At 46.7% G+C, this 15,242-nt stretch overlaps 1 protein-coding gene across 2 annotated transcripts in view; it reads right to left on the bottom strand.

Annotated features, from left to right (window-relative positions):
- Positions 1-1,195: 1,195 nt before the first annotated feature.
- The window catches only part of LOC139340347 (heterogeneous nuclear ribonucleoprotein L-like), a 14,106-nt gene continuing 59 nt past the window's right edge, over positions 1,196-15,242 (bottom strand). The window contains exons 1-13 of one of the 2 annotated variants that reach the window (XM_070976138.1): positions 14,973-15,242; positions 8,965-9,083; positions 8,401-8,638; positions 8,229-8,314; positions 7,582-7,678; positions 7,379-7,451; positions 6,591-6,650; positions 6,073-6,314; positions 5,862-5,983; positions 5,414-5,612; positions 4,565-4,622; positions 4,248-4,346; positions 1,196-3,247 (exon numbers count right to left, since the gene is read on the bottom strand). The exon at positions 14,973-15,242 is cut by the window's right edge and continues 59 nt beyond it. In XM_070976138.1, coding sequence (XP_070832239.1) covers positions 3,192-3,247; positions 4,248-4,346; positions 4,565-4,622; positions 5,414-5,612; positions 5,862-5,983; positions 6,073-6,314; positions 6,591-6,650; positions 7,379-7,451; positions 7,582-7,678; positions 8,229-8,314; positions 8,401-8,638; positions 8,965-9,083; positions 14,973-15,161 — 1,638 coding nt within the window. In that variant the 5' untranslated portion in view covers positions 15,162-15,242 and the 3' untranslated portion in view covers positions 1,196-3,191. Of the gene's footprint in view, positions 3,248-4,247; positions 4,350-4,564; positions 4,623-5,413; positions 5,613-5,861; positions 5,984-6,072; positions 6,315-6,590; positions 6,651-7,378; positions 7,452-7,581; positions 7,679-8,228; positions 8,315-8,400; positions 8,639-8,964; positions 9,084-14,972 lie in introns of both variants that reach the window. The other variant, XM_070976131.1, reaches the window with a different exon arrangement.

Below are 15,242 nucleotides of genomic sequence, written 5' to 3'. Positions count from 1 at the left end.
CTGCTGCCTGCAATAACAGTTCAGGCTGATAACATGTGCTGCACTTATCGCACATGCAGACAGCTACCTGTGTGTTCTGTCGCAAGATAGGCTGTGATTGGCTAATTATATTACCACAGCACCACAAGAAGCAACATGTGCGTATTTATAAAAATTGATAACAGTTAGCAATAGATGAGGCGTTAATCTGCTTGGCAGCGTGATCCAGCTGAAGGTGTCTGAATGTAAAGTGGGCTGTTGGTAGAGCAGGATGGAGGCTCTGGAGTCTTCACAGAGGATTCAGATCTGAAATTATTTAGTCTCTGAATTATTGATGAAAACACTGAACCAGCAGCAGCGTCATGGATGATCAGCAATGAAAAGTTCAGCAGATCACGTTCCTGCTTTCTGTTCACGAGACTCTGCAGAACATTCACCCGTTTATGTTGTTTTCATGTTGTGAGCATTTCACACAGCAACTAGAGGTCAGAGTCTGGAGCTTCTTCAGAGTCTGAGCTGTAGGACAGAGTTGGAGCCCTGCATTCAGGCTGCCAGGTGCCAAAAAACAAATTCTTTAGACTCCACAATGAAGGTATTTCAGGCCAAAATGTTGTTGTTCAAATCCAGACGGCTGCCCACACAGATCATGGATCCATCATGGTGACTGCAGGACTCACTGTCAAAGAAACACATTACCTGACTGTTTTACAATGAAAAAGCTCTGCCTGGAAATGTTGGTCTGTCAGTCAGTCGGTCCACTTTGGTCGAGCCTGAAATGTCTCGGCAGCTTTGGGATACTGATGGTTCCTAAAGGATGAGTCCTGCTGGCTTTAGCTCTAGCGCCACCATGGGGCTCACATTTGTATTTTTGGGTGAAATCCCTCAACAACCATCTGATGGACTGTCATGAAATGTTGGTCAGACGTTCAGACATTCATGTTCCCTGAAGGCTGAATTTTAATAACTGTGGTGATCCTCAGACGTTTCATCTGGCGCCTTCATCAGGTCAACGTTTTAAAGTGTGCAGCAGTTTGGCTGTGATTAAAACAAAATGTTACAAACTAATTAGCACATCAGATGGTGAACATGATAAAGACTATACCTGCTAAACATCAGCAGGTTAGCATTTAGCTCAAAGAGCTGCAGTGGCTGTGGATGACTTTTATGACTGATCCAGGATCAGTTTTCTGTTTTAAATGACTGATATCCACAGTTAACATTGAGAAACACACACTTGGACACTTTTATTCAACTTTTATTACCATCAACATCCACAGGTACAGAAAACTGGTTCGTGATTGGCTGTCAGGTGTCACGCATCTCAATTAATCAATTCATCCACCATTCAAAATCTGTCCTCAAGATATTCTGAAGAGGTGTTTAACCAAACCAAATTACACACACACACACACACACACACACACACACACACACACACACACACACACACACACACAGTTATTTCCTTCTGGTGGTGTCAGTTCATGCTGACAGTTTTGGTTTTATCTGTCCTGGTTTACAGACAAAGAGATCTATCGCTGACATTTATGCCTCCACCCGATTTAAAGAAGTTTAGTTTGTGCTGCTCACAGCTCTGAAAGCTTCTCGTTTCATTACTCAGGATGATTCCAAAAGAAATAAGTCTCCATGAAAACTACTGACTGAGTCCAATGCATTGTTCAAGATGGACACGCTAACATTAGCACCCTAACACAAAACTAGCATGTTTAGCATGTCATGTCAAGTCTAATGTACATGGGGGTTTTTGTTATTCTACAGTGAGTCTGCTGAAAGGGACGGGAAAATGTGGTTTCTACGCAGGTAAACGGTTAATTGTGTGTCATGCAGGCAGTTTTGTCACCTGAGAGCAAAAGTTTCACCATCACACACGTATGTTTGCTGAAGAGCTGCATCGGTTTGCAGCAGTAAGACAGATTTTCTTGATAACTTTGTGCAGCTGAAGTTTGGCTGACTGGTCGTCAAACAACTGCTCGTTCACATCCAGCAGACACAGAGCACATCAGAGTCCTGTTTGTGTCCACCTCATGTGGATGTCGGCAACTGCAAACTTCATTGTTTATCATAGAAAGAGTGATTATAAGTCAGATTTGTTTACAGCTTCTTTCTGCTGCACTCAGTCATGACACAGCACCTGTCCAATGGTTTAACTCATTCATTGTGTTTTCACTTTCAGCTGTGACAATAACTTCTGGCACCACATGAGATTCAAATTCAAGTACAGAAAAAGAAAGAGCCGAACAGAAAGTATTGCTATTAAAACATCACAGTTCAAACAACCAAAAACCAAGAGAATTATTCTGTAAATGTGGCTTCAACAATGACCCCTCATCATGTTGTGCTTTTAATTCTATTCATGTGAACACAGAGGAAACTATCACTGAAGAATCAAGCCCTCATCTTCAGAAGTAACTCAGAGAAACACAGAAACTCAGTTTAAGAGAAGGCGACAGCTGAGAGACGCTGACCTGAACAAAGACCTTTCTGACCTTCGTCGTCTTCACTCTTTAGCTCTGTTCTGTCATAACACACACTGATTTGTCAATAACGGTAAAAATAAAGTTAAATAAAACTAATTTTAAATGAAAAACCTGAGCACAAATGATGTCAAACCAAACCAATAAAAAAAACCCCAAACATATAAATTTGTTCAAAAATGCCATAAACTAATGTGTCTCTCTTCCAGGCTGATATCTGATTGGTTGATGGGTTTCACTGATTCCTCCCTGAGTTTTGTTGAACATTTACAACAAACTCTCCATCATCCTGTGAAACGCTGCTTCTCTGTGATGACACTCTCTGAAGAGACAGACGACGTCTTTATGGTTGTCTGAACGGAGGATGAAGTCATGTACTGATCTGATTTCTCATATGTGATTTAATGAAACTGGTCGGTTGGAAGAAGACAGAAGATTTCCTCTCAGGCTGCTGACATCATTCAGGAAACAAGAAGAATCCGGTTTAAAGGACACGTTCAGTCCTCAAACGTAACTCATTTGGTTTACTGTGGTCATTAAGGTGCTTTTCTTCTTCATGCCTCCTTCACTTCCTGTTTCTCACTGCGTGAAATAAACAAGACACGTATAAAAATCATCCATTCAAACACGTTACAGGAAAAACTCAAATCTTCCATCTTTTCTCTTCTTGCATTAAACAAACGTCCTCTCTGCTTCATCGGCCATCTTGTATCTGTCTCACAGATGGGAGGAGGTGGAGAAGCAGAGTTTCAGGGTGAAGGGGTTGGAGCTGTCTGTAAGTCAGAGATGGAGAGCATGTTCACTTTGATGTAAATACAGCAAACAGTCTGTATGAAGGCTCTCAGTTCACTGTGAGAAACTCTGAATCTGCTTCAGCCAAACTGTTTACCAGCTGTGTGAAGCCTGACATCTGCTGGTCACTACAGGCAGTGACCAGTGACCTGTCTGTCTGCAGGTGACCATGTGACAGCGACCAGGTGACAGTGACCCGTCTGTTTGCAGGTGATCAGGTGACAGTGACCTGTCCGTCTGCAGACGACCAGGTAACAGCGACCAGGTGACAGAGACCTGTCCGTCTGCAGGCGACCAGGTGACAGTGACCTGTCTGTCTGCAGGCGACCAGGTGACAGTGATCTGTCTGTCTGCAGGCGACCAGGTGACAGCGACCTGTCTGTCTGCAGGCGACCAGGTGACAGTGACCAGGTGACAGCAACCTGTCAGTCTGCAGGCAAAGGTGACAGTGACCTGTCTGTCTGCAGGCAACCAGGGGACAGCGACCTGTCTGTCTGCAGGCAACCAAGTGACTGACCTGTCTGTCTGGAGGCGACCAGGTGACAGTGACCTGTCTGACTGCAGGCGACCAGGTGACAGTGACCTGTCTGTCTATGGGTGACCGGGTGACAGCGACCCATCTGTCTACAGGCAACCAGGTGACAGCGACCAGGTGACAGCGACCTGTCTGTCTGCAGGCGACCAGGTGACAATGATTGAAAGCATCATCTCACACACAGTAGATCTGGATTAAGATTTAAGAGTGAAATGTTCAGTTGGAAATCTGTCTGTGTGTTCAGTACAGAACTGCGTTGCTTAGCCTAGCCTAGCTTAGCATAGCTAGCTAGAGGGAGACATGCTGGCAGATGGATAAAGTGTTGTTCACTGAGGCTTACAGTCTTAAACTTGGTTTGATTAATGACCACGCCCATATGCTGCCTGATTGGCTCTTGCCTTTAAACAGTTCCTACTGTATCTCCAGGGCGACAGCTGAGTACTTACTGGGTATTCTGATCTGGTAGTGGTTGAGGACGGTCAGCGCCTCCACGGCTTCAGCTTTACTGTCAAACTCCAAGAGACCAGAGAGTGTCTTAGAGCTGGCTGCTGGGATGAAGAGGAGGAGGAGGAGGAGGAGGAGAGAAAGAAGGAACATGATAAGAAAGAAGAAAAAGGCAGAGTCAGGAAAAGATGTCTGAGGTGGAAGACAGATCTCAGCGATGTAAATGTTTAATATTTCTAATTGTATTTATCTAGGAAGTTACAGTTACATTCATTTATACAGTGCAGCTTCATGTCTGCTGTGTGACGTTTGAACTCACGTTTGGCATCAAAGACCTTGAACTTGGTGAAGGCTGGGACGTCGTGCTCAGCACAGAGCTGCAGATGAAGAGAGGAGAGCGGTCAGACTGTTGAATGGAGGTTCCGCGTCCTCTCTTACAAAGCATTCGTCCATTTAGTCCAGTGACAGTGACTGTGGCACATGGGTCATGCTAACTTTGCAGCTTACACCTACGTCATAGAGTTTTGTGTAAAAGGTGATTTTTAAATGACTCTGACTGAAGTTGTTGATGTTAGATGTTAGCATCCATACAGCCACAAAGGCCATGTTTACGGGAGATACAGCAGGGTCTTTTGACTACATTGATCTTTGATAAACTCACTGAAAACAAGTTCTGGTTACCACGTTATCAAAACTAAAGACAAGGTGGAGAGTGGTCTTCTTCACTCCACCCAGTTCACAACCAGAGACAAGGGACCAATGTAGAGATTCATGGGCGCTTGCATCCTGACCAGGCCTATTATATTATGTTACATTCTGTTGTATTTAATGACATATTTAAAAGCTGCATATTCACAAGAAACAAGGCAAAACAAGGACCAGTCTTTGGCGGGGACTTGACTTGAAGCTACTGTTTAAATATACATGAAATAGTAAAACTTACACTGAGCTAGATAATGTGGAGAAGTGTCTGAAATGGCTGAGGAAAAAGTGAACATTCAACATGAGAAAATGCTCAAAGTCACATCTCGTCACTGGAGGCGTCCCACAGGGCTCCGTACTCGGCCCAGTTACATTGTTCTTACATTACATCTCCTCAGACAACTCTCTCCCTCCAGCCCAACTAAAACTAATCCTCCCCTGTGAAAACATGTCATGCAGGTGTGACCTTGTGCAGCTGGTGTTGGCTGAGGGTGGGGGGGCCATTGTAGAAGTGCAGGACGGCGGCGGGCGGCTGGATGATGTTCCTGCTGCTTTGCACATTGCTGAAGCGGTTGTTCCTGGTCAGACTGAAGTCCTGGTAGCTGCTGCTGCCGTCGGGCAGCTCAAACACCTGACTGGGAATCACCGCCTGCTGCTTGGACACACTGATGGGCGAGGGTGGAGGGGGTGGAGAGAAGGAGGGATGGATGATAAGCAAAGTGGATGGGAGGAGTTTGTGCTGGGACAAAACTGTGATGTTCAGGTGAAATTCATCCTGCGGGGACCATGAATATCTACAGTTGTGCTGGATAGCAGTTATAAAGAAAACCTGTTCAAGATCGATATCTCCACCCGACCCCCGTCACTAACCCCAACCTTGGTTATGTCTCCTAAATGTGGTCTTCAGCACTCACCAGACATTGAGCTTCTTGCCAAACACCTTGATGCTGTTGAGATGAGTGATGGCTCGGTCCACAGCGTACTCGTCCCCCATCTCCACCAATGCTGTGCCAGGGACGCTCTTCATGAACTTCACCTGCAAACACGACCAATCAGCAGAGGAGACTCTCAGACGAGGGACGGGGACAGAAACATACGATCGTCTCAGCTGGGGTCAGCACACACCTTCTCCACATTGCCGTAGAGACAGAAGAGGTTAAAGATGCGGCTGCAGTTCATCTTGGCAGGATGGAGGCCGCTCACCATGGCAACTGAGCTGGAGGCCCCATGGCCCAGAAAGGAAGAGGAGGAGGAGGAGGGGGAGGTCTTAGGGAGGAGCAGTGGGTAGGAGATCATATCCTGCACCTCCTCACTGCTCCTCCTGTACCTGCTGTTAGCAGGCAGAGGCAGCAGGGGGCAGTGTGGACCTGCAGGGACACAAACAATCACCCTGTGGTTAGAGACACTGAAGGACAGTCAAGAGCACAAGGACAGAGCTGGAAGAGAGAGGAGAGAGAGAGAGAGAGAGAGAGAGAGAGAGAGAGAGAGAGAGAGAGAGAGAGAGACAGAGACAGAGACAGAGACAGATAGACAGAGACACAGAGAGAGAGAGAGACAGACAGACAGACAGACAGACAGACAGACAGACAGACAGACAGACAGAGACAGAGACAGAGACAGACAGACAGAGAGACAGACAGTACCATAACCGTTGGATGGATGCTCTCCCAAAATGGCCTGACGCTGCCTTCCTTTTCCCCGCTCTGAAACACACACACGCACATAGACACACACACACACACACACACACACACACACACACACACACACACACACACACACACACACACACACACACACACACACACACACACGTTAGGTGTAGCAGTCTTGTGTAACGGTCAGGGTTAGCAGAGTCTGACCCACATAAGGTCGGTGCAGCAGGAGGTGAAAGCGAGCGCTCCCTCCCTGATGATGCAGGAGGAGCAGCAGGAGAATCTATTTTCAGCCTCAGCAGCAGCTCCACCAGCTCCACCACCTCCACCCACTGCCTCCAGGCTGCAGTTTAACCTCTGAGTGTCTAGGCTGAACTCACTGAGCTCCACCCTGCTTCACCTTCAAACAGGAGCCTCTCAGCACCACCCTCACTCTGACTGACTGAGTGAATCAGGCTGACATAGCGCCTGGTCTTGAAGTGCTGCGTCCAGGTTCAGGGGTTTCTTTGACCTATCAGACGTCTCCTGGAGTGCAGTGAACACAGTGATTGACAGCTGACTCCAGTTACTGTTCCTGTGAGGGCGGGACAACCCACAACCTGTACTTGGAGTTTAGTGACGTCATACTTTTACCAGCCTAGCTCCTCCAACCTTCAGCCTGAGAACACCTGTGTGTGTGTGTGTGTGTGTGTGTGTGTGTGTGTGTGTGTGTATGTGTGTGTGTGTGTGTGTGTGTGTGTGCGTGCACGCACGCGCGCGTGTGTGTGCTTTCCTACCTCGGTGCAGGAGAAAGGGTTTGGTGTAATCCCAGCTGCTGTTATCGTTGCGGACGACGTTCAGTCTGTTGGGCTGCAGGGGGCGACAGAGCACAGCACCTCTGGGTGGGTGTGTGTGCGTGGGCATGAGAGTGAGGGTGTGCATGCATCTGAGTGTGTGCTTGTCGGGAGCACTGTGTGTGTGTCAGTGTGTGTGTGTTTACCCGAGCGTATTCGATCTTGAGAGTGCAGCAGCCGGCATAGATGTCGGCTCCGTTCAGAGCCAGTTTGGCCTTCTGAGCGTCCTCCACTGACTCAAATGTTAACGAACTCGTTAAGGATGACTCATCAGGATGACCAGCGACCAGCCAATCAGAGGAGAGAAACAAGACCACCACTGTCCCCAAAGAGCTCTACTGTCAGTCATGATTTGATCTTTAAAGGTTCAACAACACGTCTTCACTCATCCTCCGTCCTCAAGCTGTTAAACTGCAGCTTTAATGGAGTGAAACTGATTGTCCATTTACTCAAGTACCATACTCAAGTACAGATTTGAGGTACTTTGTAATTCAGTATTTTAATTTTATGCTACTTTATACTTCTATTTCACTACATCCCTTTTCAGATTCAGATTACTAATACAAAATATAGCTAACATATTATGATGTATTGTTACAGGTTAAAGTACACAGCTGTATATAAAGTTTTTACTTAAGTGAAAGATCAGAGTACTTCTTCCACTACTGCTGAATTTGAACACGTGTCCACCAATCCACACACACACACACACACACACACACACACACACACACACACACACACACACACACACACACACACACACACACACACACACACACAGTGAGGATATTCCACCATGGCCTGGATGCCGTTGCGTTTGAAGATCACGATTCGCAGTACGTTTCCAACAGGGTTGCAGACGGTGTACAGGACATCCTGAGAGAGACACACAGTGATCACAGGGACAAAGACATCTGTCACAGGTCAAGATCTGTCTGTCGAGGCTGTTCTGCTGGACTCACGGTGGTGATGGGGTACAGTGGGTTCTGGATGGACAGCAGCAGAACCTTGTTTCCGCTGCTGGGGTCGTCGGCGTTGGTGGGTCTGGTGATTCTCTGGCTGGTCGAGAAGTTGAAGAAGGCCTGCTGCTCGGCGATGCAGACGGCCTCGCGGGCTCCACAAGTCACGCAGCGCTCAGCGCTCTCCACGCTGTCGAACTCCACCAGAGCCTGGCGCTTAAACGGCATCATCATCACGTAACTGCACGCAGAGCAGACAGGTGGGTCAGAGGAGGCGGGGCTCCACTCAGGTGAGAAGAAGCTATGCGTCAGGTTAAAGGCTGACCATAGTGTGGAATTGGTTTTGTTTTGGTCAGTGTGTTAAAGAAAGGTTTGGTCAGTGTGTTAAAGGAACGTTTGGTCAGTGTGTTAAAGGAACGTTTGGTCAGTGTGTTAAAGGAACGTTTGGTCAGTGTGTTAAAGGAACGTTTGGTCAGTGTGTCAAAGAACGTTTAGTCAGTGTGTTCAAGAACGTTTGGTCAGTTTGTTAAAGAACGTGTGTTCCGTGTATTAAAGGCGAAATGTTACCAGATGTTGCCGAACTTGTCGAGTGCCTCCACCAGGTCAGCCTCCACCACGGCATCACAGAGTCCTCGGACGTGGACGACTGGGGACGGCGGGATGCGGTGACTGTCCTCCACAGCGTCCTGCAGCAAGAATTAAACTCTGAATCTCTGAGATAAAAATAAAGTCTGTTTCCACTGAAGCTCTGCTGTCTGAGTCATTGATCACCTTTGAGACTGTTAATATTGATGTCTGATGTGCTTCAGAGAGAAAACAGGTTGATCTTCTGACCTTTGGAAGTGTCCAACCCCAAGGTTGGACCCCACTGGCCTGAACTAGCTCACAGTACGTGAAGTATTTTAAATACGTCCACCTGCAGCAGCTCCAACCGATACAGTACTTTTACTGCATGAAGCTGACAATACTGATACTACATTTTGCTGTCAGTGTTTGCATACTTTTGACTGAACTATCTGTTTGAATGCAATATGTTTGCATCATGTTATTGGTACTTTTACCAAAGTAAAGGATCAGAGTACTTCTTGCACCAGTGCTGAACCTTGAAGTGCCACTTCCTGTTCTCATGAACGTATTCAGACTCTTTGTTCAGCTTCTATCTTAAACTCGTAGGATTTTGGCTCCGCGGCAGAGATGGTGTGAACATTAACCGTTGCGGATGAAGCTTTGCTGGTTTTGGTTCAGATTGAAGATGTCGAGCAGCCGACAGTGAGTGACACATCAGTGAGAAAAAATCATGACGGTTACAGTCAGAAAATCTTCTCACGTGACAAAGAAGCGACAGAAGGCGTTGATGGTGTTTCTCAGGATGAGGTTGAGTCAGTGCTGCAGGTTTTGCAGCCTGACCTGTTTTCTGCAGCAAGCGGAAGCTGCAGGTTCAGCTCCGCCTCCAGGAAACACGCCGATCAGGGCTGTTTGGAGACTATCTGAACTTCAGATCTCACTCACAGCATCAGTCCAAGCTTTGGGTCCACTGTTCAGCTCAGAGGCTAAACGATGTCACAACGTCTCATGAACACTTTATTTCATTTCATACTTCCTGTAGAACTTCTCCCGAAATATCATGTTTAGAGATAACTTCTGTTTTCCTAAAAGGTGACTAACAGACGACAGTGACTCACCCTCAGTCCTCATGTTTATGAAGACTGCAGCCTCCATGAATCGTCTGGCAGCCATTTTTAACCCTCTGAGGGCCAGACGGGTTCCTGGGTTTAGGAGCAACGCTCTTTTTTTTAAATTTTATTTTTATCAGGGAGGAACATACAAAATCCTTTCGGTATATTTACTTCCTCCACCAATTTTAACGTGTGGCAACGTTTACGTCTATTTTTTGCCTCCTTGAGTTTTCTAGTCACACAGAAAACGTCTGACATCTGCACAGACTCTGGTCTGACGCTGCACCTCCTCTGCACCTCCGCTGCACCTCTGCTGACGAAGGAGAGAACGACGGTGAAACAACACAGATGAAACCTTTGTGTGGACACGAGTGATACCATGTTGTTACCACGGTTACCTCATAGTTATTTAAGTACAGAACTTCCTCCTCTTGCAGCTCATGCAACCTGGTTGCCATGGCGACTGAGCCTCAGCCTTTTTTGGGTGAATGCATGTCTTTATTTAGTGCATGTGTGTGTGTGCGTGTGTGTGTGTGCGTGTTTGTGTGTGAGCCTCAGGCTGAGTGTTCAGCTGCAGGTTGCTTCCTTCCTGTCAGGCCACTGTGTCATTACAGCTCGGTCTGACTCTGCGGCCTCAGCTAATCCTCTCCTCCCCCGTCTTCATCCCTACAGCTGCCTTCATCTTCATCGCCTCCTCTTCTTCCTCCCAAATGCTTCGCTGTAATTGGCCGTGTCAGCTGCTGAGCTAACAAGCTTTTAACATGGCTAACGGGGCGGGATGATTCATCACTTCTAAAATCCATCACACGCAGCGTGTGTGTGTGTGTGTGTGTGTGTGTGTGTGTGTGTGTGTGTGTGTGTGTGTGTGTGCGTGTGTGGAAACAGAGATGGATGGATGGATGGATGGATGGATGGATGGATGGATGGATGGATGGATGGATGGATGGATGGATGGATGGATGGATCAGGGGTTGTTCAGAGCAGCCTCCTGAATAAATGGCGGAACCTGATTCACTCGTTCATGTTACTTTTTCACTTGGCGGTTTCGAACTGACAACACTTTTTGTACCCGGACTCGTTCTTTGAATCTGACGTTCCATTTCCTGAAGGACGACCACACAACCACTGTGCATTCTGGGGGAGAATGTCACAGTGGTTGAGGATTACAAATACCTTGGAGTGCACCTTGACAACAGACTGAACTAGAAAACTAACATCAACGCTGTGTATAAGAAGGGGATGAGCAGACTATTTCCTGAGGAGGCTCAGATCATTCAATGTGTGCAGAAAGATGTTGGAGATCTTTTACCAGTCTGATTTTGCCAGTACACTCTTCTTTGCTGCAATGAGCTGGGGGATCAGCATCGGAGCCGGTGACACCAACAGACTGAACAAACTGATCAGGAAGGCCGGCTCCATTATTGGCTGCAAACTGGACACTTTTGAGGAGGTGGTGGAGAGGAGGACACTGGACAGACTGTTATCCATTATAGATAACCCTGAACATCCTCTTCACCACCTCGTGGACAGACAGCAGAGCTCCTTCTCCAATAGATTGCTTCAGCTCCGCTGTCACAAGGGCCGCTTCAGGAAATCATTCCTGCCACGAGACGTCATGCTGTACAATAGCAACTTAAACAATTAATCCACCAACCTCACAACCCCAATACTTTACATTTTTATCTGCACTATTGCAATATTGCACAACATTTGTTTATATTTACAGTATATTTACATTTACATTTTATCTTGTGTTCACTGCTGCTTTTCAAATTCTTGTATATATTCTATGGTCTTCTGTATGTTTTTTGTTCATTGCTACTGAAACAAAACAGTTTCCCAGATTGGGATCAATATAGAAGCAGTCTAAGTCTAAGTCTAAGTCTAAGTCTAAGTCAGTCAGAATTACCCCTTGGCTGCTGGCTTGTGTTTGATCTTCGCTCACTTCTGACGGTAAAAACCATGAGATGAAAGGTGCTTTGCTGCCGGCTGAAGTCTGCAGAGAGTTACTCTGGACGTGATCGTCTGCAGGTGATTCAGCTGCTTACACAACATACAAATCATCAGAGGGAGTTGGCAGTGAAATAAGACCTGGTTTGATTTGAATGTCTAACTAATGCAGGGAAACACATGAACTGAACTTTAACTGGTGATTTGATTGTTCTAATATTCAGTCTCATCCCGTCTGATGGTTTGACGGCACTTTGACTAATGACAGAAAACAGGAGCGGCAGGATTTAAGGAAATGAAATGGAAAACTGTCTGCCTGTCTGCCCACAAACAGCTTGTTTCCCATGATGCTCTCTGTTTGCAGAGCGTCGTCTGATCTGCAGCCGGCAGAGTTTTTTATCAGACTTCGCTAAACTGTGTTTCACTCACACACATGCAGACGATCTCACAGCTGAATACATTCAAATCAGGATTCAGATATATTCATTGATCAGTCTGCGTGACGTCCTGAACGGCATATAAAATAATTTGACACACTCAGGCTCCTCAGTGACTTGAAAACATCTTAAAACATCTCTTCAACCTCAAACAGAACATCTAGAACCTCCTAAAAGATTTCTAATATGTCTTACAGAGCCACTGAAACTTCTCCAAGGACGTTTAAAAAAAACCCTTCCAACTCATCTGTGTACTTTAAACCTCCTAAGCACCATTAAAGTCCCCAACAGCCTCCAGAACCTCCTGCATCCCTCTAAAACCCTCCCACTGGAGTCTACTGACCCTTCACAACCAATGAAAGAACCACTTTAACCTGAAACAGAATATTTACAACCTCTTACAGAGCTCTGAATCAGATCTGTTGAATCATTTCCATCATCTTCTGATTGGGCCCATTAAACCTCCAAAAACAGTATTTCAAGAACCTCCACCAGGACCAGGAGAACCTTCTTAGTTTAGTGTGTTAGTCCAGACTAAAGAACCAAAGCACTGGACAAAACATTGATCTGTACTGAAGCACCATCAGCATTCACGTGTTGTCGCTGTGACTGTAGTAAACAGCGGTATGCTCCTTTAAATCCAGCTTTCATTAGACAGACAGCAGCTGGTGTTATATGATCTTATTTTGGAGTTTAATGCTTCACATATTATGGTCTGTATTATGTCCCTCAGCCTCCACGTGCTGATCACAGTTAACATGGACACTGACGAGGTTACAGACTGACTCAGAATACCACAGACCCGCTCATCGAGGTAGACAGATGGCCTCACTTCCTGCTGAGCGCAGGCACTTCCTGTCACAGCCGGAGTGTCCTCCCAGAGAGACCACATTGTCTCACCGAGCAGAGGACCAGAGCCAGAGATGAACAGCAGGTTATGTTTTCAGACGTGGACATTAAAGATGATGCCCTACAACAATCTGCAAAAATACCTCAAAATACCTTGAGCCACATGAGAGTCTGGCCATTAAAACCATCATCAAAGCCACCATGAAGCTCATTAAAGACCCTCTTAAACAGCAGAACTCATTGGACAGTTCACCAAGCAGAAGATACGTGTAAGATAAGGCAACACACACAAATCCTAAAATACTCAAACAGCTCCACTGTTCAAACACAGCGCAGCAGTGTTGGTTCTCTGCAGCACCACAGTGACCAGAGTGCTGCTGGATGGACAAACAAACAGAAGCTGGTGTAGGATGACGTGGGTTGATTATGGTTCCACGCTAGCTGACCAGTGATTGGTCAGAGGGAATCATCACTTGCACGACTCGGAGCAACCGGAGTCGTCTCGTTTTCTGCTGTAGGATTTGACAAAGTGCTTCCCTGCTGCCTCAAACAGACGAACCATCCCGTCATCATCAGATCTTCCTCTGCTTGTGTCGCATTGAAGGTGATGTCATGGCAGTTGTGTCGCTATGACGATCAGTTAAAACTCCCGCCTACATTGAGGAGGTAAGATCTGCAGTGGAAAAATGAAATCGATGAAAGCACCTGGTGCCCAAAGTAAGCTGAGCCAAGCCGAGCTGAGCCGAGGAAATGAGGCTTTCAGGGACCTCGTTAAAGGGATAAACCAGTTTTTTTTTTTTTTTGAACTGGGGTTGTTTGAAGTACTTTCTGAAGTTTGTGTGAAGTAGTATTACCTACAGTACATGGTGGTCATCACAGCCCCAGCTTGGAGAAGCAGCAGGAGAACTGGTGCAGGAACTAACCAACATACTGCTGTGGACGGGGGAGCAGAACACGTTTCAACCACGTAAAAAAGGCCCAAACTGACACAATCAGCATCAGTTTAAGTGAACGTCATTTAGGACATTTCACTCTGCAAACTGCTCCTCCCAGACCTGAAGCTGTTCCACCGTCTGTGAGCTCTTCAAAGCCTCCAGACTCACAGCCAGGAGCTGCTGATTCACCTCCATTCACGCAATCACATGACCACTTTCTCACTCCTGGTGTTTCAGTCGTTAGCGTTCATCGAGCATGCTCACATCATGCTGACGATGAAACTCATCAGCTCCAATCAGACAGCAGCACTTCCCATGTTTATGATGGGATGTTATTCTAAATGTGAATAAACTCTAAAGTTGAACTGACGAACTCTGGTTTCTTTGTCAGTAAACTCTTCAAACTAGGACTCGATCATATTACATGCTGTGACAAAGGTCACCATCGGTCAGTGTGGAGGTCTGCTTTGGCCTTGACCCCTGCCTGACCGGGCCTTGAAGACCCTCTGAGGCCCCTGAAGAACTTCCTGAAACTTAGAGGTGACAGAGAACATGTTCTCTGCTGTTCTCCAGTCAGGAAACGTTTGAGGCTGAAGGTGAGACAATAATCTGGTTCTGATTTTCGCGTTAATGTGACATCACTGAAACTTTGAACCGACTCAAACATCATCTTCCTCTCATTTCGTTTCTGAAGCACTAACAGCAGCACCGACACAAACCGCCCTCACCTTCCCCCCGCTCCGCCGCCTCCTGCTCTGTGCGCCTCCGCTCCCCGCTGCCTCTTCATCGGCGGAATCCTCCTCCTCCTCCCCGTCCTCCAGCTCCTCTGCGCCGGCCTCCTCCTCCTCCGTCCGGAGCCGCTTGGCTGTCCGGTGGTACCCTCCTCCTCCTTCTCCTCTGTACTCTCTCTCCTCCATCAAAGACAGACGGAAATTTCACGGATGAAGATTTTCGGTAAAACGGAGGAAGAGACGATGAGACCCGAACCTGTCTCTCTC

This window comes from Chaetodon trifascialis, chromosome 2, assembly GCF_039877785.1.
Source record: "Chaetodon trifascialis isolate fChaTrf1 chromosome 2, fChaTrf1.hap1, whole genome shotgun sequence".
Lineage (NCBI taxonomy): Eukaryota > Metazoa > Chordata > Actinopteri > Chaetodontiformes > Chaetodontidae > Chaetodon > Chaetodon trifascialis.
Note: the sequence above shows the minus strand (reverse complement) of the source record. Positions and strands in the feature narration are given on the sequence as shown.